Source organism: Mycteria americana, unplaced genomic scaffold (genome assembly GCF_035582795.1).
Source record: "Mycteria americana isolate JAX WOST 10 ecotype Jacksonville Zoo and Gardens unplaced genomic scaffold, USCA_MyAme_1.0 Scaffold_257, whole genome shotgun sequence".
NCBI classification, from domain to species: Eukaryota; Metazoa; Chordata; class Aves; order Ciconiiformes; family Ciconiidae; genus Mycteria; species Mycteria americana.
This window is the reverse complement of record NW_027445596.1, coordinates 1-26,906: the sequence shown is the minus strand read 5'-3', so window position 1 is coordinate 26,906 and position 26,906 is coordinate 1. Positions and strand designations below refer to the sequence as shown.

Sequence of the window (26,906 nt, the reverse complement as noted above, 5' to 3'; positions counted from 1 at the left end):
GGTCCTGTCATGGAGGAGGCTCAGTCCTGGGGTCCTGTCATGGCGGGGGCTCAGCTTCGTCCTTCATCTCAGTCCCGGGTCCTGTCATGGCGGGGGCTCAGCTTCGTCCTTCACCTCAGCCCTGGGGTCCTGTCATGGCGGGGGCTCCCCCCTTCCCCTCACCTCAGCCCTGGGGTCCTGTCATGGCGGGGGCTCCCCCCTTCCCCTCACCTCAGCCCTGGGGTCCTGTCATGGCGGGGGTTCCCCCCTTCCCCTCACCTCAGCCCTGGGGTCCTGTCATGGCGGGGGCTCCCCCCTTCCCCTCACCTCAGCCCTGGGGTCCTGTCATGGCGGGGGCTCAGCCTCGTCCTTCACCTCAGCCCTGGGTCCTGTCATGGTGGGGGTTCAGCCTCGTCCTTCACCTCAGCCCCGGGTCCTGTCATGGCGGGGGCTCAGCCCTGGGGTCCTGTCATGGCGGGGGCTCCCCCCTTCCCCTCACCTCAGCCCTGGGGTCCTGTCATGGCGGGGGCTCAGCCTCGTCCTTCACCTCAGCCCTGGGGTCCTGTCATGGTGGGGGCTCCCCCCTTCCCCTCACCTCAGCCCTGGGGTCCTGTCATGGTGGGGGCTCCCCCCTTCCCCTCACCTCAGCCCTGGGGTCCTGTCATGGCGCGGGCTCCCCCCTTCCCCTCACCTCAGCCCTGGGGTCCTGTCATGGCGGGGGCTCAGCTTCGTCCTTCACCTCAGCCCCGGGTCCTGTCATGGCGGGGGCTCAGCCTCGTCCTTCACCTCAGCCCTGGGGTCCTGTCATGGTGGGGGCTCAGCCTCGTCCTTCACCTCAGCCCCGGGTCCTGTCATGGAGGAGGCTCAGCCCTGGGGTCCTGTCATGGCGGGGGCTCAGCCTCGTCCTTCACCTCAGCCCTGGGGTCCTGTCATGGTGGGGGCTCCCCCCTTCCCCTCACCTCAGCCCTGGGTCCTGTCATGGAGGAGGCTCAGCCCTGGGGTCCTGTCATGGTGGGGGCTCAGCCCTGGGGTCCTGTCATGGCGTGGGCTCCCCCCTTCCCCTCACCTCAGCCCTGGGGTCCTGTCATGGCGCGGGCTTCCCCTCACCTCAGCCCTGGGGTCCTGTCATGGCGGGGGCTCGGCTCCAGGGTGCTGCCGTGGCGGGGGCTCCCCCCTTCACCAGCCAGACCAGCGCCCGGCCATGGCTCCTGCCTGCGCCTCTGCCCGGCCATCACTCCTGGCGTGACCCGCAGGCAGGAGCCGTCTGCTGCCGCTCGGGCCATTAACCACGGGCTCGTTAGCCCGTGCCGCCGCCTGTCCCAGGCGCAACCGTTGAGGGCCGGAGAGCGGCTGAGAAGGGGCGCTCATTAACCTGCTAACGAGCCGCGGGGTGCAGAGGACGCGCCCCAACACGGTGTCACCTCCGCAGGTCCCGCTCGACGTCACCGACCCCGGGGTGCGACGGTGGCCGCTACCGGCCCGGTGAGTCACCTGCCAGCCCCTCCGCGGGGATCCAGCCCCCCCCCCCCCCCTTTAATTTGGGGTGTGGGGGTTCCCCCCTCCTGCCAGCACCCCCAACCCCCCCCCTCAGAGCCTGGTGGCTGCACGCCCCCCCCCCCCCCCCCCTTGCCGGAACACAGAAAATGGCCTTTTCTGCCCCAAAATGGCGCCCGTGGCCTGGGAAGAGCAGCAGGAGGTGTGGCTGGGGAGGGGGTCTGCCCCATAGCTGCCCCCCAGCCTCACCTCCTGCCCCACAGCTGTTCCCCAGCCCCATCTCCTGCCCCGTAACCCACCCCCCCAGAGTCTCCTGCCCCACAGCCCCACCTCCTGCCCCATAGCAACCCAAGTATCGTGCCCCATAGCTGCCCTCCAGCTCTATCGCCTGCCCCATAACTGCCCCCGGAGTCTCCTGCCCCACAGCTGCCCCACAGCCCCACCTCCTGCCCCATAGCAACTCGGGTATCGTGCCCCATAGCTGCCCCCAGCCCCATCTCCTGCCCCATAGCAACCCAGGTATCGTGCCCCATAGCTGCCCCCAGCCCCACCTCCTGCCCCATAGTAACCCAGGTATGCAGCCCCATAGCTGCCCCCAGCCCCATCTCCTGCCCCATAACCCCCCCCGGGGTCTCCTGCCCCACAGCTGCCCCCAAGCCTCATCTCCTGCCCCATAGCTGCCCCCCAGCCCATACCCCCCCCCCCCCCCGGGTCTCCTGCCCCACAGCTGCCCCTCAAACCTGGCCTGGGGTGGGGGGATGGCCCCGCCCCCACCCCATTGGCCCCGCCCCACCGGGGGGAGGGGCTAAGGGAGAGACCCAGGAGTCTGGGCTGCTGTGCTGGGGGGGGGGGGGGGGGGGGGCTCGGGGGTAACCGGGGAGGCTCTGGGGGGTGTTTGGGGGGGCTCTGGGGTAACTGGGGGGGCCCTGGGGGCTGTTTGGGGGGGCCCTGGGGTGTTTGGGGGGCTGGGGGTGTTTGGGGGGGCTCTGGGGTAACCGGGGGGGGCTGGGGGCTGTTTGGGGGCGCTGGGGCTGTTTGGGGGGGCTCTGGGGTAACTGAGGGGGCCCTGGGGGGTGTTGGGGGGCTGGGGGGGGGGCTGCGGGGGGTCCCGGGGCCGTGCCGCTGTCTGTCTGTCTGTCTGTCTGTAGCGACCCGCTCGGAATCTTAATGACCCGCCGGAGGGGGGGGGGGGGGCGGTCTGTCTGTCTGTCTGTCTGCCCGCCTGTCGGTCCGTCTGTCCGCCCGCCCCGGGTGTTGTCCGGCTCCGGACCGGCGCCGGGGCGTGGCCGGTACCGGGGAGGGGGCGTGGCCGGTACCGGGGGCGGGGCCGGGGCCGGTGTCCGAGTGACCGGTGGCGGCGGCGGTGGCGGCGGCGGCGGCGGGATGCGGTGGGGAGCGTGAGAGGTGAGCGCCGGGCGGGGACCCCCGACACCACGCCCCGACACCCCGACACCCCCCGACACAACGCCCCAACGCACCCCCGACACCCCCCGACCCCCCGACACTCCCCGACACAACACCCCGACACCCCCCGACCCCCCGACACCCCCCGACACAACACCTCAACGCACCCCCGACACCCCCCCGACACCCCCTGACACAACACCCCGACACCCCCCGACACCCCCCGACACCCCGACACCCCCCGACACAACACCTCAATGCACCCCCGACACCCCCCCAACACCCCCCGACACCCCCTGACACAACACCCCGACACCCCCCGACACCCCGACACCCCCCGACACAACACCCCAACGCACCTCCGACACCCCCCGACACCCCCTCAATACCCCGACACCCCCCGACACCCTGACTCAACACCCCAACACCCCCCGACACCCCCCCAAGACCCCGACACCCCCCTGACACAACACCCCGACACCCCCCCAACACCCTGACAGCCCCCAACACCCCCAATACCCTGACACCCCAATACCCCAGCGCACCCTCAATACTCCAACCCCCCCCCCAACACCCTGACGCCCCCCCACCCTGACACAACACCCTGACACCCCCCAACACAACACCCCAACATCCTCCGACACCCCTCCGGCAGCCCGACACCCTGACACACCCCAACACCCCAACGCAACACCCCCCCCCCGACACCCCCTGACAACCTGTAACACCCCAACACCCCCCCAACCCCCTGGCAGCCCCCGGCACCCCCCCAACCCCCTGACACCCCCAACACCTCCAACACCCCCCTGACACCCCCCGACACCCCCCAACACCCTGATGCCCCCCAACACCCCCTGGCACCCTCCCAACACCCTGACACCCCCTGCACCCCCCCAATACCCTGACACCCCCAACCCCCCCCCCGACACCCCCCAACCCCCTGACAACCCCTGATGCCCCCCAACACCCTCCGGGACACCCCCAATACCCTGAGACCCCCAACACCCCCTGGCACCCCCCTGATACCCCCTGACACCCCCCCAACACCCTGACAGCCCCTGGCACCTCTCAACACCCTGATGCCCCCCAACACCCCCTGACACCCCCCCAACACCCTGACACCCCCCGGCACCCCCCTGACAGCCCCCCAACACCCTGACAATCCCGACACCCCCCTGACACCCCCAACACCCTGACACCCCCCAACACCCTGACACTCCCAACACCCCCCAACACCCCCCTGACACCCCCTAACACCCTGACAATCCCAACACCCTGACACCCCCAACACCCACCAACAACCCGACACCCCCTAACACCCCGACACCCCCCAACACCCCCCTGACACCCCCCGACACCCTGACACCCCCCGAGCCCTCCCCACCCCCCCCTCCCATGGCAGCCCGACACCCTGGGCTGGGACACCCAGCGCAGCACCCCGCCCCACCCCCCCCCCCCCCCACGCGTGGGTACCCCGGGGGGGCACTGACACCCGGGGGGGGCAGGGACAGGCAGACACGGGCAGGGACAGGCGGACACGGGCAGGACAGGCAGACACAGACAGGACAGGCGGACACAGGCAGCCGCACAGCCGCACGCCCCGGCCCCATTAGTATTCTGCAAGCGGCGGCGGGTGCTGCAGGGTGGGGGGGGCCGGCGGGGCCGGACTGGGGGGGAACTGGGAGATGCTGGGGGGGACTGGGAGGTGCTGGGGTGCAGCTGGGGGGACTGGGAGGGGGCTGGGGGGGACTGGGATCCAGTTGGGGGGACTGGGAAGGGACTGGGGGGTCCTGGGGGGATTGGGGGGGCTGGCAAGTGCTGGGGTCCAGCTGGGGGGACTGGGAGGGGACTGGGGGGACTGGGAGGTGCTGGGGTGCAGTTGGGGGGGCTGGGAGGGACTGGGGGGGACTGGGAGGTGCTGGGATCCAGTTGGGGGTGCTGGGAGAGGACTGGGGGAGACTGGGATTCAGCTGGGGGGACTGGGAAGGGACCGGGGGGGACTGGGAGGTGCTGGGATCCAGCTGGGGGCACTGGTGGGGACTGGGATCCAGTTAGGAGGGCTGGAGGGACTGGGAGGTGCTGGGGCCCAGTTGGGGGGACTGGAAGAGGACTGGGGGCTGCTGGGACCCAGTTGAGGGGGACTGGGGGGTGCTGGGGGAACTGGGAGGGACTGGGAAGGGACTGGGGGAGCTGCGACCCAGCTGGGGGGGACTGGAAGGTGCTGGGGGGGGGCTGGGACCTGGCTGGGGGGAACTGGGAGGGACTGGGAGGGAACTGGGGGGGGATTGGGGTGTGCTGGCACCTGGCTGGGGGAGACTGGGATCCAGTTGGGGGTGCTGGGGTGGGACTGAGGGGACTGGGAGGGCAACTGGGATCCAGCTGGGGGTGCTGGGGGAGGACTGGGGGGACTGGGAGGGGACTGGGATCCAGTTGGGGGTGCTGGGAGGGGACTGGGGGGACTGGGAGGGGACTGGGATCCAGTTGGGGGTGCTGGGGGGGAGACGGGGGACTGGGAGAGGACTGGGATCCAGCTGGGGGAGCTGGGACCTGACTGGGGGGGACTGGGAGCTGATGGGGGGTGCTGGGACCCAACTGGGTGAACTGGGAGCAAACTGGGGGGGTGCTGGGGCCAAACTGGGGGTACTGGTTCAGAACCCAACTGGGTGCACTGGGATGCGACTGGGGGGGGCTGGGATGGAACCAACTGGGTGAACTGGGACCCCAGTGGAGATTGGGGGGCTCGGGGGGGGTCCCATTTTTTTGGGGGGGTCCCAGACTCTTTTGGGGGGTCCCCGGTGCTTTGGGGGGGGGTCCGGGAGCCATTTTGGGGGGTCCTGGGCCCCCCCCCCCCTCACCCACCCTCCCTCCCCCCAGGTGCAGCCGCCTCCGCCTCGGCCCCCCCAAACCCCTCCTGCACCCCCAAACCCCTGCGCCCCCCCCAAAACCCCTGTGCCCCCCCAAACCCTGCCCCCCCAAACCCTGCACCCCAAAACCCCTGTGCCCCCCAACCCCCCCCGCCCCCCCCGCCCCCCCCATTCCCCTGCCCCCCCAGCCCTGCCTGTTTCTGCCTGTTCATTCCCTGCCCCCCATCCGTCTGCCCCCCCAAGGCCTTGTCCCTCCCCCTCCCCACCCCCCCCGTGTCCCCAACGCCCCCCCCGTGTCCCTACCCCCCTCCCCTGTGTCCCCAAACCCCTCTGCGTCCCCCCCCCCTCCCCGTGTCCCCCCCCCACGGCCGAGATGAGGCAGAGCCCCCCGGAGCGGAGCTCGGGCCAGGTAGGATTTGGGGGGGCTGGGGGGGGGCTTGGGGACACTGGGGGAGACACGGCCGGTGTCACAAGGGGGGTGGGGACACTGGGGGGGACACGGAGAGTGTCACCGGGGGGGTGGGGACACTGGGGGGGCCGGGGGCGGGGGCTGGGGGGGGGCGCGGCTGCTGGGAGCTTGCAGGGACGGTGACAGGGTTTGTCCCCCGCGGTTTTGGGGACGGTGACACGGGTTTGTCACCCCACCGTTACGGTGACGGTGACAGGGGTTTGTCCCTGCCGTTATGGGGACAGTGACAGGGGTTTGTCCCCCGCCATCATGGGGACGGTGACAGGGTTTGTCCCCGTTGTTATGGGGACGGTGACAGGGGCTTGTCCCCTGCCATTACGGGTTTGTCACCCCACCGTTATGGTGACGGTGACAGGGGTTTGTCCCTGCTGTTATGGGGACAGTGACAGGGGTTTGTCCCCCCCCATCATGGGGACGGTGACAGGGGCTTGTCCCCCGCCATTACGGGTTTGTCACCCCACCATGACGGTGACAGGGGTTTGTCCCTGCCGTTATGGGGACAGTGACACAGGTTTGTCCCCCCCCCATCATGGGGACGGTGACAGGATTTGTCCCCCGTGGTTTTGGGGACAGTGACAGGGGTTTGTCCCCTGCCATCATGGGGACGGTGACAGGGGCTTGTCCCCGTTGTTATGGGGACAGTGACAGGGGCTTGTCCCCCGCCATTACGGGTTTGTCACCCCACCGTTACGGTGACGGTGACAGGGGTTTGTCCCTGCCGTTATGAGGACAGTGACAGGGGTTTGTCCCCCCCCCATCATGGGGACGGTGACAGGGTTTGTCCCCCGTGGTTTTGGGGACAGTGACACGGGTTTGTCCCCCCCCATCATGGGGATGGTGACAGGGGCTTGTCCCCTGCCATTACGGGTTTGTCACCCCACCGTTACGGTGACGGTGACAGGGGTTTGTCCCTGCCGTTATGGGGACAGTGACACAGGTTTCTCCCCCCCCATCATGGGGACGGTGACAGGGGTTTGTCACCCCGCCATCATGAGGACAGTGACAGGGGCTTGTCCCCGTTGTTATGGGGACGGTGACAGGGGCTTGTCCCCCGCCGTTATGGGTTTGTCACCCCACCGTGACGGTGACAGGGGTTTGTCCCTGCTGTTATGGGGACAGTGACACAGGTTTGTCCCCCCCCCATCATGGGGACGGTGACAGGATTTGTCCCCCGCGGTTTTGGGGACGGTGACAGGGGCTTGTCCCTGTTGTTATGGGGACGGTGACAGGGGCTTGTCCCCCACCATTGCAGGTTTGTCACCCCACCGTTACGGTGACGGTGACAGGGGCTTGTATCTGCCATTATGGGGACAGTGACATGGGTTTGTCCCCTGCCATCATGGGGACGGTGACAGGGGCTTGTCCCCGTTGTTATGGGGACAGTGACAGGGGCTTGTCCCCTGCCATTACGGGTTTGTCACCCCACCGTTACGGTGACGGTGACAGGGGTTTGTCCCTGCCATTATGGGGGCAGTGACAGGGGTTTGTCCCCCCCATCATGGGGACGGTGACAGGGGTTTGTCACCCTGCCATCATGAGGACAGTGACAGGGGATTGTCCCCGTTGTTATGGGGACGGTGACAGGGGCTTGTCCCCCGCCATTATGGGTTTGTCACCCCGCCGTTAACGGGGACAGTGACAGGGGCTTGTCCCCCACCATTACAGGTTTGTCACCCCACCGTTACGGTGACGGTGACAGGGGTTTGTCCCTGCCGTTATGGGGACAGTGACAGGGGTTTGTCCCCCCCCATCATGGGGACGGTGACAGGATTTGTCCCCCTCGGTTTTGGGGACAGTGACAGGGGTTTGTCCCCTGCCATCATGGAGACGGTGACAGGGGCTTGTCCCCTGCCATTACGGGTTTGTCACCCCACCGTTACAGTGACGGTGACAGGGGTTTGTCCCTGCCGTTATGGGGACAGTGACACAGGTTTCTCCCCCCCCATCATGGGGACGGTGACAGGGGTTTGTCACCCCGCCATCATGAGGACAGTGACAGGGTTTGTCCCCGTTGTTATGGGGACGGTGACAGGGGCTTGTCCCCCGCCGTTACGGGTTTGTCACCCCACCGTGACGGTGACAGGGGTTTGTCCCTGCCATTATGGGGACAGTGACACAGGTTTGTCCCCCCCCATCATGGGGACGGTGACAGGATTTGTCCCCCGCGCTTTTGGGGACGGTGACAGGGGTTTGTCCCCTGCCATCATGGGGACGGTGACAGGGGCTTGTCCCCCGCCATTGCAGGTTTGTCACCCCACCGTTACGGTGACGGTGACAGGGGCTTGTCCCTGCCATTATGGGGACAGTGACATGGGTTTGTCCCCCTGCCATCATGGGGACAGTGACAGGGGCTTGTCCCTGTTGTTATGGGGACAGTGACAGGGGCTTGTCCCCTGCCATTGCAGGTTTGTCACCCCACCGTTACGGTGACGGTGACAGGGGTTTGTCCCTGCTGTTGTGGGGACAGTGACACGGGTTTGTCCCCTGCCATCATGGGGACAGTGACACAGGTTTGTCCCCCGCCATCATGGGGACGGTGACACGGCTTTGTCCCTTTGCTGTTGTAGGGACAGTGACAGGGGTTTGTCCCCGCTGTTTTGAGGACGGTGACATGGGTTTGTCCCCACCGTTACGGGACCGGTGACACGCGATTGTCCCCCCCACTGTTTTGGGGACGGTGACACAGGCTTGTCCCCGCTGTAATGGGGACGGTGACAGGGGTTTGTCACCCACCATTACAGGGACAGTGACAGGGGTTTGTCCCCACTGTCTTGGGGACGGTGACAGGGGTTTGTCACCCACCATTACAGGTTTGTCCCCCCACCGTTACGGGGATGGTGACACAGCTTTGTCCCCTGCCATCATGGTGACGGTGACACGGCTTTGTCCTCGCTGGTATGGGGACGGTGACATGGGTTTGTCCCCACTGTTTTGGGGACGGTGACAGGAGTTTGTCCCCCCACTGTTATGGGCTTGTCCCCGCTGTTGTGGGGACAGTGACACGCGATTGTCCCCCCCACTGTTGTGGGGACGGTGACACAGATTTGTCCCCCACCGTTATAGGTTTGTCACGCACCATTATGGGGACGGTGACACGGCTTTGTCCCCACCGTATGGGGACAGTGACATGGGTTTGTCCCTGCTGTTTTGGGGACGGTGACATGCGATTGTCCCCTGCCATTACGGATTTGTCCCCGCGTTGTTATGGGGACGGTGATGCGGGTTTGTCCCCACCGCTATGGTGACGGTGACAAGGGTTTGTCCCCCACTGTCACGGGTTTGTCCCCACCGTTACAGTGACGGTGACGGGTTTGTCCCCAGTGTTATGGGGACAGTGACGGGGGTTTGTCACCCACTGTCACAGGGTTGTCCCCACTGTTACGGTGACAAGGGTTTGTCACCCACTGTCATGGGTTTGTCCCCACCGTTACGGTGACGGTGACAGGGTTTGTCCCCACTGTTATGGGGACGGTGACAGGGGTTTGTCACCCCACCATTACGGTGACGGTGACAGGGGTTTGTCACCCACTGCCACGGGTTTGTTCCCACTGTTATGGGGATGGTGACAGGGGTTTGTCACCCACTGTCACAGCTTTGTCCCCCTACTGGTATGGGGACGGTGACAAGGGTTTGTCCCCCACTGTCACGGGTTTGTCCCCACCATTACAGTGACGGTGACGGGTTTGTCCCCACTGTTATGGTGACAGTGACAAGGGTTTGTCACCCACTGTCACGGGTTTGTCCCCACCATTACAGTGACGGTGACGGGTTTGTCCCCACCGTTATGGTGACGGTGACAGGGGTTTGTCACCCACTGTCACAGCTTTGTCCCCCGACTGTTATGGTGACGGTGACAAGGGTTTGTCACCCACTGTCACGGGTTTGTCCCCACTGTTACGGTGACGGTGACAGGGATTTGTCTCCACCTTTATGGTGACGGTGACAAGGGTTTGTCACCCACTGTCACAGGTTTGTCCCCACCATTACAGTGACGGTGACGGGTTTGTCCCCCCACTGGTATGGTGACGGTGACAAGGGTTTGTCACTCACTGTCACGGGTTTGTCCCCACTGTTACGGTGACAAGGGTTTGTCCCCCACTGTCACGGGTTTGTCCCCACTGTTATGGGGACGGTGACAGGGGTTTGTCCCCACCGTTATGGTGACGGTGACGGGTTTGTCCCCACTGTTATGGGGACGGTGACAGGGGTTTGTCCCCCACTGTCACGGGTTTGTCCCCACCATTATGGTGACGGTGACGGGTTTGTCCCCAGTGTTATGGGGACGGTGACAGGGGTTTGTCCCCCACTGTCACAGCTTTGTCCCCACCGTTACGGTGACGGTGACGGGGTTTGTCCCCCCCACGGGGCGGGGCAGCCCGGTGTGACGGGGACAGGGCCGGGCTCAAGGTCACGGGCGGGGGCTGGGCAGAGGACCCCGCCGTCCGGGTCACCCCCTCCCCCCCCGGGGGCCCCGCTGGGGCACGGGCGGGGCGGTGACATCGCTGGGGTGACCCCTGTGTCCCCCCCGCCGTGGGTGGCTGCCTGTCCGCCTGTGCAGGCAGCTGCCTGTCTGCCCGGCCCTGCCGCGCCCCGTGGGGCGTCTGCGTCAGCCGGTGTCTGCCTGCCTGTCCCTGCCTGCCCTGCCTGTACCCATCTGCCCTGCCTGTCCCTGCCTGTACCCATCTGCCCTGCCTGCCCCTGCCTGCCCCTGCCTGTACCCATCTGCCCTGCCTGTCCCTGCCTGTCTCTGCCTGTATCCATCTGCCCTGCCTGCCCCTGCCTGCCCTGCCTGTACCCATCTGCCCTGCCTGTCCCTGCCTGTCTCTGCCTGTATCCATCTGCCCTGCCTGCCCCTGCCTGCCCTGCCTGTACCCATCTGCCCTGCCTGCCCCTGCCTGCCCTGCCTGTACCCATCTGCCCTGCCTGTCCCTGCCTGTCTCTGCCTGTATCCATCTGCCCTGCCTGTCCCTGCCTGCCCTGCCTGTACCCATCTGCCCTGCCTGTCCCTGCCTGTCTCTGCCTGTACCCGTCCACCCTGCCTGTCCCTCCCTGCCCTGCCTGTACCCATCTGCCCTGCCTGTCCCTGCCTGTCTCTGCCTGTACCCGTCCACTCTGCCTGTCCCTGCCTGCCCTGCCTGTACCCATCTGCCCTGCCTGTCCCTGCCTGTCTCTGCCTGTACCCATCTGCCCTGCCTGTCCCTGCCTGTCCCTGCCTGTCCCCATCTGCCCTGCCTGTCCCTGCCTGTCCCTGCCTGTCTCTGGCTGTACCCGTCCACCCTGCCTGTCCCCACACTCCCCTGTGCCTGTCCCTGCCACCCCCCCACCTGTCCGTCCCGTCTGCCTCCACCCTGCCTGTACTCTGCCTGTACTCTACCTGCACCCTGCCTGCACCCTGCCTGCACCCTGCCTGTGCCCTGCCTGTACCCTGCTTGCACTCTGCCTGTACCCTGCCTGCACCCTGCCTGTACTCTGCCTGTGCTCTGCCTGTACTCTACCTGTACCCTGCCTGTGCTCTGCCTGCACCCTGCCTGCGCTCTACCTGCACCCTGCCTGCGCTCTGCCTGTACTCTGCCTGTACTCTGCCTCTACTCTGCCTGTGCTCTGCCTGCACCCTGCCTGTACTCTGCCTGTACTCTGCCTGTACTCTACCTGCACCCTGCCTGTACCCTGCTTGCAATCTGCCTGCACCCTGCCTGCACCCTGCCTGTACTCTGCCTGTGCTCTGCCTGCACCCTGCCTGCACCCTGCCTGCCCCCTCCGCCGAGGCCAGGGCAGCCCTGCCCGCGCCTGTTGGCTCCTCCGCCCGTGCCCTGCCTGCGCCCTCGCTCCCTGCCCGCCGCTGCCTGTACCTGCGGCTGCCTGTGCCTGTCACCGCCCTCCGCTTGGCCCCGGGGAGGTGACAGCGTCTCTGGCCCTGTCACCCCGCGGCGGGGGAGCGGGGGGCGTGTGGCGGCGTGTGGCGGCGTGTGGCGGCGTGTGGCGGCGTGTGACGGCGTGTGACGGCGTGTGACAGCGTGTGACAGCATGTGACGGCATCTGATGGGGTGTGGCGGTGTGTGGCGGCGTGTGACAGGGTGTGACGGCGTGTGACGGCGTGTGACGGCGTCTGACGGGGTGTGGCGGCGTGTGGCGGCGTGTGACGGGGTGTGGCGGCATGTGAGGGCGTGTGACGGGGTGTGACAGCGTGTGACGGCGTGTGACAGCGTGTGGCAGTGTGATGACGTGTGGCGGCATGTGACAGCGTGTGGCGGCGTGTGACAGCGTGTGGCGGCGTGTGACAGCGTGTCCTGGCGTGTCAGAGCGTGTCCCCATGTCCCGCCGTGTCCTGACAGCCTTGCGCCGTCTCACTGGGGGGGCACTGGGAGGATACTGGGAGTATACTGGGAGGATACTGAGAGGCACTGGGGAGAGTGCTGGGAGGGCACTGGGAGGCACTGGGAGGATACTGGGAGGGCACTTGGAGGATGCTGGGAGGGCACTAGGAGGATACTGGGAGGCACTGGGGGGATACTGGGAGGGCACTGGGAGGATACTGGGAGGCACTGGGGGGATACTGGGAGGATACTGGGAGGATACTGGGAGGATACTGGGAGCACTGGTGGCCCCGGCCAGGCCCAGCGCTGTCTCCCCAGCAGAGCGGGGCGGCCCTGGGGATACTGGGAGCACTGGGGGGGCACCAGTCACACCAGTTCCGCCGTCTGACCTCCTCATGGTGCAGGGGGATACTGGGGCATACTGGGAGCACTGGGGGATACTGGGGGGCACTGGTGGGCACCTCTCCCACCATCCCCCCCCCCCGCCTAACCCTCTTCTGGTACTGGATTGTTACTGGGGGATACTGGGGGGCACTGGTAGGCACCTCTCCCACTATTCCCGCTCTGCCTGACCCTCTCCCGGTACTGGGGTGTTACTGGGGGATACTGGGGGGCACTGGTGGGCACCTCCCCCACCATTTCACCATTTCCCCCCAGCCTGACCCTCTCCTGGTACTGGGGTGTTACTGGGTGTTACTGGTGGGCACTGGTGGGCACCTCTCCCACTATTCCCGCTCTGCCTGACCCTCTCCCGGTACTGGGGTGTTACTGGGTGTTACTGGTGGGCACTGGTGGGCACCTCTCCCACTTCCTGCTCTGCCTGACCCTCTCCCGGTACTGGGGTGTTACTGGGGGATACTGGGGGGCACTGGTGGGCACTGGTGGCACCCCTCCCGCCATTCTCCCCCAGCCTGACCCTTTCCTGGTACTGGGGGGATACTGGGGGGCACTGGTGGGCACCTCTCCCACCATTTCACCATTTCCCCCCAGCCTGACCCTCTCCCGGTACTGGGGTGTTACTGGGGGATACTGGGGGGCACTGGTGGGCACCTCTCCCACTATTCCCGCTCTGCCTGACCCTCTCCCGGTACTGGGGTGTTACTGGGGGATACTGGGGGGCACTGGTGGGCACCTCTCCCACTATTCCCGCTCTGCCTGACCCTCTCCCGGTACTGGGGTGTTACTGGGGGATACTGGTGGGCACCTCTCCCACCATTCTCCCCTAGCCTGACCCTTTCCCAGTACTGGGGTGTTACTGGGGGATACTGGGGGGCACTGGTGGGCACCTCTCCCACTATTCCTGCTCTGCCTGACCCTCCCCCGGTACTGGGGTGTTACTGGGGGATACTGGTGGGCACCTCTCCCACCATTCTCCCCTAGCCTGACCCTTTCCCAGTACTGGGGTGTTACTGGGAGATACTGGGGGGCACTGGTGGGCACCTTTCCCACTATTCCTGCTCTGCCTGACTCTCTCCCGGTACTGGGGTGTTACTGGGGGATACTGGTGGGCACCTCTCCCACCATTCTCCCCTAGCCTGACCCTTTCCCAGTACTGGGGTGTTACTGGGAGATACTGGGGGGCACTGGTGGGCACCTCTCCCACTATTCCTGCTCTGCCTGACCCTCTCCCGGTACTGGGGTGTTACTGGGGGATACTGGTGGGCACCTCTCCCACCATTCTCCCCCAGCCTGACCCTTTCCCAGTACTGGGGTGTTACTGGGGGATACTGGGGGGCACTGGTGGGCACCTCTCCCACCATTCTCCCCCAGCCTGACCCTCTCCCGGTACTGGGGTGTTACTGGGGGATACTGGGGGGCACTGGTGGGCACCTCTCCCACTATTCCTGCTGGGCCTGACCCTCTCCCGGTACTGGGGTGTTACTGGGTGTTACTGGTGGGCACTGGTGGGCACCTCTCCCACTATTCCCGCTCTGCCTGACCCTCTCCCGGTACAGGGGTGTTACTGGGGGATACTGGGGGGCACTGGTGGGCACTGGTGGCACCTCTCCCGCCATTCTCCCCCAGCCTGACCCTCTCCTGGTACTGGGGTGTTACTGGGGGATACTGGGGGGCACTGGTGGGCACCTCCCCCACCATTTCACCATTTCCCCCCAGCCTGACCCTCTCCCGGTACTGGGGTGTTACTGGGTGTTACTGGTGGGCACTGGTGGGCACCTCTCCCACTTCCTGCTCTGCCTGACCCTCTCCCGGTACTGGGGTGTTACTGGGGGATACTGGGGGGCACTGGTGGGCACTGGTGGCACCCCTCCCGCCATTCTCCCCCAGCCTGACCCTTTCCTGGTACTGGGGGGATACTGGGGGGCACTGGTGGCACCTCTCCCACCATTTCACCATTTCCCCCCAGCCTGACCCTCTCCCGGTACTGGGGTGTTACTGGGTGTTACTGGTGGGCACTGGTGGGCACCTCTCCCACTATTCCCGCTCTGCCTGACCCTCTCCCGGTACTGGGGTGTTACTGGGAGATACTGGGGGGCACTGGTGGGCACCTCTCCCACTATTCCTGCTCTGCCTGACCCTCCCCCGGTACTGGGGTGTTACTGGGGGATACTGGTGGGCACCTCTCCCACCATTCTCCCCTAGCCTGACCCTTTCCCAGTACTGGGGTGTTACTGGGAGATACTGGGGGGCACTGGTGGGCACCTCTCCCACTATTCCTGCTCTGCCTGACCCTCTCCCGGTACTGCGGTGTTACTGGGGGATACTGGTGGGCACTGGTGGGCACCTCTCCCACCATTCTCCCCCAGCCTGACCCTTTCCCAGTACTGGGGTGTTACTGGGGGATACTGGGGGGCACTGGTGGGCACCTCTCCCGCCATTCTCCCCCAGCCTGACCCTCTCCCGGTACTGGGGTGTTACTGGGGGATACTGGGGGGCACTGGTGGGCACCTCTCCCACCAGCCCCCCCCCTCTTCCCCCCCCCAGGGCGCAGCGGCGGCGCGATGAGCCCCCGGGTCCCCGCCCCCGCCAGCAGGATGCTCTTCGCCCTGGCCTTGGCCTGCGCCAGCCCCTTCCTGGAGCCGCGGCCGGAGGGGAGCCGGCGGGCGCTGAACGTCGCCGTCATCCTCAGCGGAGCCTCCTACGGCCCCGCCGGGCCCCGCCTGCCCCCCGCCGCCTTCCGCAACTTCTCCTTGGAGGTCAACCCGGTGGGGGTGGTGTTGAACGATACCAACCCCCGCAGCCTGATCGTCCGCCTCTGCGACGTCCTCTCCTCCCTCCGCATCCACGGCGTCGTCTTCGAGGACGACACCCGCTCCGAGGCCGTGGCTCAGATCCTCGACTTCATCTCCGCCCAGACCTCCGTGCCCATCATCGGCATCAACGGCGGCTCCGCCATCGTCCTCACGCCCAAGGTGGGGCTGATGGGGGGTGGGGGCGTGCTCTGGGGGCACCCCGCCGTCCCCGGCCGCGTCGAGGGGCGCCCGACTGTCCCCAGCCCCGTCTAGAGCCACCCAGCTGTCCCCAACCCAACCGTCCTTAACCCCAACCACGTCTAGGGTCACCCTGCTGTCCCCAGCCGTGTCTAGAGCCACCCAAATGTCCCCAACCATGATTAGGGTCATCCTGCTGTCCCCAACTGTGTGTAGAGCCACCCACCTGTCCCCAGCCCAACCGTCCTTAACCCCAACCACATCTAGGGTCACCCTGCTGTCCCCAACCATGTCTAGAGCCACCACGACTGTCCCCAACCCAACCGTTCCCCAACCCCAGTCATGTCTAGAGCCACCCAGCTGTCCCCAACCCAACCGTCCTTAACCCCAACCACGTCTAGGGTCACCCTGCTGTCCCCAGCCGTGTCTAGAGCCACCCAAATGTCCCCAACCATGTCTAGGGTCATCCTGCTGTCCCCAACTGTGTGTAGAGCCACCCAGCTGTCCCCAGCCCAACCGTCCTTAACCCCAACCACGTCTAGGGTCACCCTGCTGTCCCCAACCATGTCTAGAGCCACCACGACTGTCCCCAACCCAACCGTTCCCCAACCCCAGTCATGTCTAGAGCCACCCAGCTGTCCCCAACCCAACCGTCCTTAACCCCAACCACGTCTAGGGTCACCCTGCTGTCCCCAGCCGTGTCTAGAGCCACCCAAATGTCCCCAACCATGTCTAGGGTCATCCTGCTGTCCCCAACTGTGTGTAGAGCCACCCAGCTGTCCCCAGCCCAACCGTCCTTAACCCCAACCACGTCTAGGGTCACCCTGCTGTCCCCAACCATGTCTAGAGCCACCACAACTGTCCCCAACCCAACCGTTCCCCAACCCTAGTCATGTCTAGAGCCACCCAGCTGTCCCCAACCCAACCGTCCTTAACCCCAACCACGTCTAGGGTCACCCTGCTGTCCCCAGCCATGTCTAGAGCCACCCAAATGTCCCCAACCATGTCTAGGGTCATCCTGCTGTCCCCAACTGTGTGTAGAGCCACCCAGCTGTCCCCAGCCCAACCGTCCTTAACCCCAACCACGTCTAGGGTCACCCTGCTGTCCCCAGCCATGTCTAGAGCCACCCAAATGTCCCCAACCATGTCTAGGGTCATCCTGCTGTCCCCAACTGTGTGTAGAGCCACCCAGCTGTCCCCAGCCCAACCGTCCTTAACCCCAACCACGTCTAGGGTCACCCTGCTGTCCCCAGCCATGTCTAGAGCCACCCAAATGTCCCCAACCATGTCTAGGGTCATCCTGCTGTCCCCAACTGTGTGTAGAGCCACCCAGCTGTCCCCAACCATGTCTAGGGCTACCCAAATGTCCCCAGCCCAACTGTCCCCAGCCCCAACCATGTCTAGAGTCACCCAACTGTCCCCAACCAAGCGCCAACCATGTCTGGGTGCACTTGACTGTGCCCGACCCAAGTGTCCCCGTCCCCAGTCATATCTAGAGTCACCCAAATGTCCCCAACCATGTCTAGAGCCACCACGACTGTCCCCAACCCAACCGTTCCCCAACCCCAGTCATGTCTAGAGCCACCCAGCTGTCCCCAACCCAACCGTCCTTAACCCCAACCACGTCTAGGGTCACCCTGCTGTCCCCAGCCGTGTCTAGAGCCACCCAAATGTCCCCAACCATGTCTAGGGTCATCCTGCTGTCCCCAGCTGTGTGTAGAGCCACCCAGCTGTCCCCAACCCAACCGTTCCCCAACCCCAGTCATGTCTAGAGCCACCCAGCTGTCCCCAACCCAAGTGTCCTCAACCCCAGTCATATCTAGAGGCACCCAAATGTCCCCAACCACGTCTAGACCCCCTTGACTGTCCCCAACCCAACCGTCCTCATCCCCAACCACGTCTAGACCCTCTTGACTGTCCCCAACCCAACCGTCCCTGTCCCCAGCCATGTCTAGAGCCAGCCAGCTGTCCCCAACCCAACCGTCCTTAACCCCAACCATGTCTAGGGTCACCCTGCTGTCCCCAACCATGTCTAGAGCCACCCAAATGTCCCCAACCCAACCGTTCCCCAACCCTAGTCATGTCTAGAGCCACCCAGCTGTCCCCAACCCAACCATCCTTAACCCCAACCACGTCTAGGGTCACCCTGCTGTCCCCAGCCGTGTCTAGAGCCACCCAAATGTCCCCAACCATGTCTAGGGTCATCCTGCTGTCCCCAACTGTGTGTAGAGCCACCCAGCTGTCCCCAGCCCAACCGTCCTTAACCCCAACCACGTCTAGGGTCACCCTGCTGTCCCCAACCATGTCTAGAGCCACCACAACTGTCCCCAACCCAACCGTTCCCCAACCCTAGTCATGTCTAGAGCCACCCAGCTGTCCCCAACCCAACCGTCCTTAACCCCAACCACGTCTAGGGTCACCCTGCTGTCCCCAGCCGTGTCTAGAGCCACCCAAATGTCCCCAACCATGTCTAGGGTCATCCTGCTGTCCCCAACTGTGTGTAGAGCCACCCAGCTGTCCCCAGCCCAACCGTCCTTAACCCCAACCACGTCTAGGGTCACCCTGCTGTCCCCAACCATGTCTAGAGCCACCACAACTGTCCCCAACCCAACCGTTCCCCAACCCTAGTCATGTCTAGAGCCACCCAGCTGTCCCCAACCCAACCGTCCTTAACCCCAACCACGTCTAGGGTCACCCTGCTGTCCCCAGCCGTGTCTAGAGCCACCCAAATGTCCCCAACCATGTCTAGGGTCATCCTGCTGTCCCCAACTGTGTGTAGAGCCACCCAGCTGTCCCCAACCATGTCTAGGGCTACCCAAATGTCCCCAACCCAACTGTCCCCAGCCCCAACCATGTCTAGAGTCACCCAACTGTCCCCAACCAAGCACCAACCATGTCTGGGTGCACTTGACTGTGCCCGACCCAAGTGTCCCCGTCCCCAGTCATATCTAGAGTCACCCAAATGTCCCCAACCATGTCTAGAGCCACCATGACTGTCCCCAACCCAACCGTTCCCCAACCCCAGTCATGTCTAGAGCCACCCAAATGTCCCCAACCACGTCTAGACCCCCTTGACTGTCCCCAACCCAACCGTCCCTGTCCCCAACCACGTCTAGAGCCACCCAGCTGTCCCCAACCCAAGTGTCCTCAACCCCAGTCATATCTAGAGTCACCCAAATGTCCCCAACCACGTCTAGACCCCCTTGACTGTCCCCAACCGTCCCCAACCCCAGCCACGTCTAGACCCCCTTGACTGTCCCCAACCCAACCGTCCCTGTCCCCAACCACGTCTAGAGCCACCCAGCTGTCCCCAAGCTAACTGTCCCCAACCCCAACCACGTCTAGACCCCCTTGACTGTCCCCAACCCAAGTGTCCCCAACCCCAGCCACGTCTAGAGCCACCCAGCTCTCCCCAACCCAACCGTCCCCAACCCCAACCATGTCTAGAGCCACCCAGCTGTCCCCAACCCAAGTGTCCCCAACCACATCTAGACCCTCTTGACTGTCCCCAACTCAACCGTCCCTGTCCCCAACCATGTCTAGAGCCACCCAGCTGTCCCCAAGCTAACTGTCCCCAACCCCAGCCACATCTAGACCCCCTTGACTGTCCCCAACCGTCCCCAACCCCAGCCACGTCTAGACCCCCTTGACTGTCCCCAACCCAACCGTCCCTGTCCCCAACCACGTCTAGAGCCACCCAGCTGTCCCCAACCCAAGTGTCCTCAACCCCAGTCATATCTAGAGTCACCCAAATGTCCCCAACCACGTCTAGACCCCCTTGACTGTCCCCAACCGTCCCCAACCCCAGCCACGTCTAGACCCCCTTGACTGTCCCCAACCCAACCGTCCCTGTCCCCAACCACGTCTAGAGCCACCCAGCTGTCCCCAAGCTAACTGTCCCCAACCCCAACCACGTCTAGACCCCCTTGACTGTCCCCAACCCAAGTGTCCCCAACCCCAGCCACGTCTAGAGCCACCCAGCTCTCCCCAACCCAACCGTCCCCAACCCCAACCATGTCTAGAGCCACCCAGCTGTCCCCAACCCAAGTGTCCCCAACCACATCTAGACCCTCTTGACTGTCCCCAACTCAACCGTCCCTGTCCCCAACCATGTCTAGAGCCACCCAGCTGTCCCCAAGCTAACTGTCCCCAACCCCAGCCACATCTAGACCCCCTTGACTGTCCCCAACCGTCCCCAACCCCAGCCACGTCTAGACCCCCTTGACTGTCCCCAACCCAACCGTCCCTGTCCCCAACCACGTCTAGAGCCACCCAGCTGTCCCCAACCCAAGTGTCCTCAACCCCAGTCATATCTAGAGTCACCCAAATGTCCCCAACCACGTCTAGACCCCCTTGACTGTCCCCAACCCAACCGTCCCCAACCCCAACCACGTCTAGAGCCACCCAGCTGTCCCCAACCCAACCGTCCCCAACCCCAACCACATCTAGACCCCCTTGACTGTCCCCAACCCAAGTGTCCCCAACCCCAACCACGTCTAGAGCCACTTGACTGTCCCCAACCCAAGTGTCCCCAACCCCAGCCACACCTAGACACCCTTGACTGTCCCCAACCCAAGTGTCCCTGTCCCCAACCACATCTAGACCCCCTTGACTGTCCCCAACCCAAGTGTCCCCAACCCCAACCACATCTAGACCCCCTTGACTGTCCCCAACCCAACCGTCCCTGTCCCCAACCACGTCTAGAGCCACCCAGCTGTCCCCAAGCCGCCCGCCCTCATCCACAACCACCCCTAGACCCCCTTGCCTGTCCCCAGCTGTCCCCAACCCCCACCCCAGAGCCACCCAGCTGTCCCCAGCCCCCCCCCTCGTCACCCGCTCCCCCCCTTCCCCCCCCCGCAGGAGAAGGGCTCCACCTTCCTCCAGCTGGGCTCCTCCACCGAGCAGCAGCTGCAGGTGATCTTCGAGGTGCTGGAGGAGTACGACTGGACGGCCTTCGCCGTCGTCACCACCCTCTTCCCCGGCTACGAAGACTTCGTGGATTACGTGGAGGTCTTGACCGACAGCAGCTTCATCGGCTGGGAACACCGCGGCGTCCTCACCCTCAACCTGACCGACGACCCCGAGGGCACGCGGTTGCGCCGGCAGTTGCGCGAGGTCAGCGCCCAAATCCGTCTCCTCTACTGCTCGCGGGAAGAGGCCGAAGCCATTTTCCGAGCGGCGCGAGAAGCCGGTTTAGCCGGTCCCGGTTACATCTGGTTCGTGGTGGGCACCAACCTGGGAGGAAGCGACCAATTGCCGGAACATCTCCCCGCCGGTTTGTTCGCGGTGTTGTCGGCCGGTTGGCGGGACGACCTGCAGCACCGGGTGCACAACGGCGTGGCCATCGTGGCCAAGGGCGCCGAGGCGCTGTTGCGCGACTACGGCTTCATCCCCGAGTTCAACAACGACTGCCGGGCCCCCAACGTCACCCAGATCAACGACAACCTCCACCGGTGAGCGCGGCGGCGGCGCCGGCGGCTGTCACCCGCGGCTCGGGGAGGTGACGGCCCCGTGACGGTGTCGCGTCCCCCCAGGTACTTCATGAACATCACTTGGGGACAGAAGGATTTCTCCTTTAACGAGGACGGTTACCTCGTCAACCCCTCGCTGGTCGTTATCTCCCTCAACAAGGAGCGCAGCTGGGAGGTGGTGAGTGTCCCCAAGGCCGTGTCACCTCCCTGCCGTGTCACCGTCCCCCGGGGCGCCCGTCTGCTTCCTCGCGGCGTTTGTCATTCCGGTCACGGTGACATCCGGCTGGCGGCTTGGCGGCGCCGGCTCTTCTCACCCGCGCGGTGTCCCCCGGGGGCTGCGGTACCATCTGGCCTTCACCCGCCCGCCGCCACCGCCGTTGCGGCGTCACGCTGCCTTGTCACAACAACGCGTCCCCGAGGGGGTGGCGGTGACGCCTGGCCGGTGCCGGTGACGCAGAAACTCAGCCCCGTCGGTGACACCACCCGGGACCCTTCCTCAGCCGGTTCCCCACCGCCTCCCCCCTCCAAGGTGACCCCGTGTCCGCCTGTCCGGGGGCGTGTCCGCCTGTACCTCCGCTCGCTGGCCACCGCGGTGACACCGGCTCGTCCCTAACGGTGACGCGGATCTGAGCGTGGCGTAAAACGTCACCCCGCCCTCGTCCCTCGCAGGTGGGCAGCTGGGAACACCGCATCCTGCGGATGAAGTACCCGGTTTGGTCGCGGTACGGTAAATTCCTTCAACCGGTGGACGACGACCAACACCTGACGGTGGCCACGCTGGAGGAACGTCCCTTCGTCATCGTGGAGAACATCGACCCCGCCACCGGCACCTGCATCCGCGACTCCGTCCCCTGCCGCAAGCAGCTCAACCGCACCGCCGGGTGGGTGCCGCGCCCCGAACCCCGCCCCGCGGGGTGTCCCCACCGTCGCGGGGGTGTCCCCAGTGCCGTGGGAGTGTCCCCGGTGTCACCACAGGGGGGTCCCCACTGCCCTGGGGGTGTCCCCACCGTCGCGAGGGTGTCCCCAGTGCCGTGGGAGTGTCCCCGGTGTCACCACAGGGGGGTCCCCAGCGCCGTGAGGGTGTCCCCACCATTGTGAGGGTGTCCCCAGTGCCGTAGGAGTGTCCCCAGTGTCACCACAGGGGTGTCCCCACTGCCCTGGGGGTGTCCCCAGTGCTGTGGGAGTGTCCCCGGCGTCACCACAGGGGGGTCCCCACTGCCCTGGGGGTGTCCCCACCATCGCGGGGGTGTCCCCAGTGCCGTGGGAGTGTCCCCGGTGTCACCAGAGGGGTGTCCCCAGTGCTGTGAGGGTGTCCCCACCGCTGTAGGGGTGTCCCCAGTGCCGTGGGAGTGTCCTTGGTGTCACCAGAGGGGTGTCCCCAGTGCTGTGAGGGTGTCCCCACCGCTGTAGGGGTGTCCCCAGTGCCGTGGGAGTGTCCTCGGTGTCACCACAGGGGGGTCCCCACCGCCACAGGGGTGTCCCCAGCGCTGTGAGGGTGTCCCCACCGCTGCGGGGGTGTCCCCAGTGCCGTGGGAGTGTCCCCAGTGTCACCACAGGGGGGTCCCCAGCGCCCTGGGGGTGTCCCCAGCGCTGTGAGGGTGTCCCCACCGCTGCGGGGGTGTCCCCAGTGCCGTGGGAGTGTCCCCGGTGTCACCACAGGGGGGTTCCCAGCGCCGTGAGGGTGTCCCTAGTGCCACTGTGGGGGTGTCCCCAGTGTGCAGGGGTGTCCCCAGCACCACACGGGTGTCCCCACTGCTCTGAGGGTGTCCCCAGTGCCACCCTGGGGGTGTCCCCAGCGCTGTGAGGGTGTCCCCACCGCTGCGGGGGTGTCCCCAGTGCCGTGGGAGTGTCCCCGGTGTCACCACAGGGGGGTCCCCAGCGCCGTGAGGGTGTCCCTAGTGCCACTGTGGGGGTGTCCCCAGTGTGCAGGGGTGTCCCCAGCACCACACGGGTGTCCCCACTGCTCTGAGGGTGTCCCCAGTGCCACCCTGGGGGTGTCCCCAGCGCCGTGAGGGTGTCCCTAGTGCCACCGTGGGGGTGTCCCCAGTGTGCAGGGGTGTCCCCAGCGCCACGGGGGCGTCCCCACTGCTCTGAGGGTGTCCCCAGTGCCACCCTGGGGGTGTCCCCAGTGTGCGGGGGTGTCCCCAGTGTGTGGGGGTGTCCCCACTGCTGCAGGGGTGTCCCCATCGCCCTGGGGGTGTCCCCAGCACCACCCGGGTGTCCCCACTGCTCTGAGGTTGTCCCCAGTGCCACCCTGGGGGTGTCCCCAGTGTGCGGGGGTGTCCCCAGCGCCACGGGGGTGTCCCCACTGCTCTGAGGGTGTCCCCAGTGCCACCCTGGCGGTGTCCCCAGTGCCGTGAGGGTGTCCCTAGTGCCACCGTGGGGGTGTCCCCAGCGCCACGGGGGTGTCCCCACTGCTCTGAGGGTGTCCCTAGTGCCACCACGGGGGTGTCCCCAGTGCCGTGAGGGTGTCCCTAGTGCCACCCTGGGGTGTCCCCAGTGTGTGGGGGTGTCCCCAGCGCCACGGGGGTGTCCCCACTGCTGCAGGGGTGTCCCCATCGCCCTGGGGGTGTCCCCAGCGCCGTGAGGGTGTCCCTAGTGCCACCCTGGGGTGTCCCCAGTGTGTGGGGGTGTCCCCAGCACCACGGGGTTGTCCCCACTGCTCTGAGGGTGTCCCCAGTGCCACCCTGGGGGTGTCCCCAGTGTGTGGGGTGTCCCCAGCGCCACGGGGGTGTCCCCACTGCTGCAGGGGTGTCCCCAGCGCCACCCTGGGGGGTGTCCCCACTGCCACGGCCGTGTGTCCCCACCACCCTGGGGGTATCCCCGGCGCCCTGGGCGCGTCCCCAGCGCCACCGCAGGGGCGTCCCCAAGTGCCACCGTCCCCGCAGCCCCCCGGCCGAGCCGGCGCTCTTCGAGAAGAAATGCTGCAAGGGTTTCTGCATCGACATCCTCAAGCGCTTGGCCCGCACCGTCGGCTTCACCTACGACCTCTACCTGGTCACCAACGGCAAGCACGGCAAGAAGATCGACGGCGTCTGGAACGGCATGGTGGGAGAGGTGGGACCCCCCCCGCGGCCACGGGGGGGCAGGGAGAGCCCCCCCCCCCCCCCACGCTTAGGGGGCCCAGGGCTTTGGGGAGAGCCCCCCCCCCCACGCTTGGGGGGCCCAGGGCTTTGGGGAGAGCCCCCCCCCCCACGCTTGGGGGGCCCAGGGCTTTGGGGAGAGCCCCCCCCCCCCCCGCTCACAGGGGATCCAGGGGGCCAGGGAGAGCCCCCCCCCACATGCTTGGGGGGCCCAGGGCTTTGGGGAGAGCCCCCCCTCCCCCCCCCCGCTCACAGGGGCCAGGGAGAGCCCCCACACACACACGCTTGGGGGGCCCAGGGCTTTGGGGAGAGCCCCCCAACTGCCCATGGGGGTTTGGGGAGAGCCCCCCGCGGCACATGGGGGTTCAGGGAGAGCCCCCCCAACTGCCCACGGGGGATCCAGGGGTCTGGGGAGAGCCCTCCCCCAACTGCCCATGGGGGTTCGGGGGTGTGGGGAGAGCCCCCCAACTGCCCATGGGGGTTCGGGGAGAGCCCCCCAACTGCCCACGGGGGATCCAGGGGTGTGGGGAGAGCCCCCCACTGCCCACGGGGGATCCAGGGGTCCGGGGAGAGCCCCCCAGCTGCCCATGGGGGTTCGGGGAGAGCCCCCCACTGCACATGGGGGTTCGGGGAGAGCCCCCCACAGCACATGGGGGATCCAAGGGTCTGGGGAGAGCCCCCCACATCACCCATGGGTGGGCCTGGGGGTCCAGGGAGAGCCCCCCCACTGCCCACGGGGGATCCAGGGGTCCAGGGAGAGCCCCCCCCAGCTGCCCATGGGGGTCCAGGGGGAGCCCCCCACTACTCACAGGGGATCCAGGGCTCCAGGGAGAGCCCCCCACATCACCCATGGGTGGGCCTGGGGGTCCAGGGAGAGCCCCCCCTCTGCCCACGGGGGTTCAGGAGGAGCCCCCCACGGCACATGGGGGATCCGGGGGTCTGGGGAGAGCCCCCCAACTGCTCATGGGGGTTCAGGGAGAGCCCCCCACTGCCCATGGGAGATCCAGGGGTCTGGGGAGAGCCCCCCACATCACCCATGGGTGGGCCTGGGGGTCTGGGGAGAGGCCCCCCACTGCTCACAGGGGGCCCAGGGGTCCAGGGAGACCCCCCCCCCCCAACCTTGGGGGTTCCAGGGGTCTGGGGAGAGCCCCCCCCACTGCTCTTGTGGGTCTGGGGAGAGCCCCCTCCCCAACCTTGGGGGGCCCAGGGGTCTGTGGAGAGCCCCTCCCCCCCCCCCCAGGGGACCCAGGCATCCGGGGGGGGCCCCCCCCACCTTGATGCAAGCCCCGCCCCTTCACTGCCTCCTGGACACGCCCTTCCCGTGGCCCCGCCCCCTTTCTGGCCCCTCCCTTGCTGTCCCCGCCCCCTCCCCACCCTACCACCGGTTTGCCGCTCTGCCCTTGTATTGGCTCTTCCACCTCGACCCCGCCCCCTGTTAGCCCCACCCTCCGTTAGCCCCACCCCTGTTAGCCCCACCCCCGTTAGCCCCGCCCCTCCCTTAACCACGCCCCTGCCGACCCGGCCCGCAGGTCTTTTACCGCCGAGCGGACATGGCCATCGGCTCGTTAACCATTAACGAAGAACGCTCCGAGATCATCGACTTCTCCGTCCCCTTCGTGGAGACGGGCATCAGCGTCATGGTGTCCCGCAGCAACGGCACCGTCTCCCCCTCCGCCTTCCTGGGTACGGACAGACGGACGGACGGGAAGGGGGGGGACACGGGGACACCCCGCCGGGTGACGCCGCGTCCGTCCGTCCGTCCCCTCCCCTCAGAGCCCTACAGCCCGGCCGTCTGGGTGATGATGTTCGTCATGTGCCTCACGGTGGTGGCCGTCACCGTCTTCATCTTCGAGTACTTCAGCCCCGTGGGCTACAACCGCAGCCTGGCCGCCGGCCAGCGTGAGTGTGCCACCGTGTCACCTCGCCCCCGGCGTGGGGGGGGGGGGACAGCCCGCTGTCACCTGGGGAGGTGGGGACGGGGACGTGGCATCGCCCCGGCACGGCTCCGGCTTCGCCCTCGGGGTGTCCCCAAGGACCGGGGAGGGTGGGGGTGTGTCAGGGGTGTCCCCCGTCCCCGGGGTGACGCTGTCCCCGTCCCCAGGGTGACATTGTCCCTGTCCCCGGGGTGACGCTGTCCCCGTCCCTGCGGTGACGCTGTCCCTGTCCCTGGAGTGATGCTGTCCCTGTCCCTGGGGTGACACTGTCCCCATTCCCGGGGTGACCCCGTCCCCGTCCCCACATGACCCTGTCCCTGGGGTGACCCCGTCCCCATGGTGACCCTGTCCCCGTCCTGGGGGTGACCCTGTCCCTGTCCCCACGGTGACCCCGTCCCTGGGGTGACCCCGTTCCCACGGTGACTCCGTCCCCGTCCCTGGGGTGACCCCGTCCCCGTCCCCACATGACCCTGTCCCTGGGGTGACCCCATCCCCACGGTGACCC

The 26,906-nt window shown here is 66.4% G+C and overlaps 1 protein-coding gene across 1 annotated transcript; it reads left to right on the top strand.

The window, feature by feature from the left end:
* Positions 1-6,092: 6,092 nt before the first annotated feature.
* On the top strand, positions 6,093-26,366 carry LOC142403417 (glutamate receptor ionotropic, NMDA 2D-like; the record flags this gene model as incomplete). Its single annotated transcript, XM_075489656.1, has 8 exons — positions 6,093-6,150; positions 15,468-15,895; positions 20,774-21,366; positions 21,448-21,562; positions 22,054-22,265; positions 24,273-24,441; positions 25,997-26,150; positions 26,241-26,366. Coding segments are annotated over exons 2-8 (1,780 nt in total), but the record flags the coding sequence as incomplete, so codon positions are not given.
* Between the last annotated feature and the right edge of the window lie 540 nt (positions 26,367-26,906).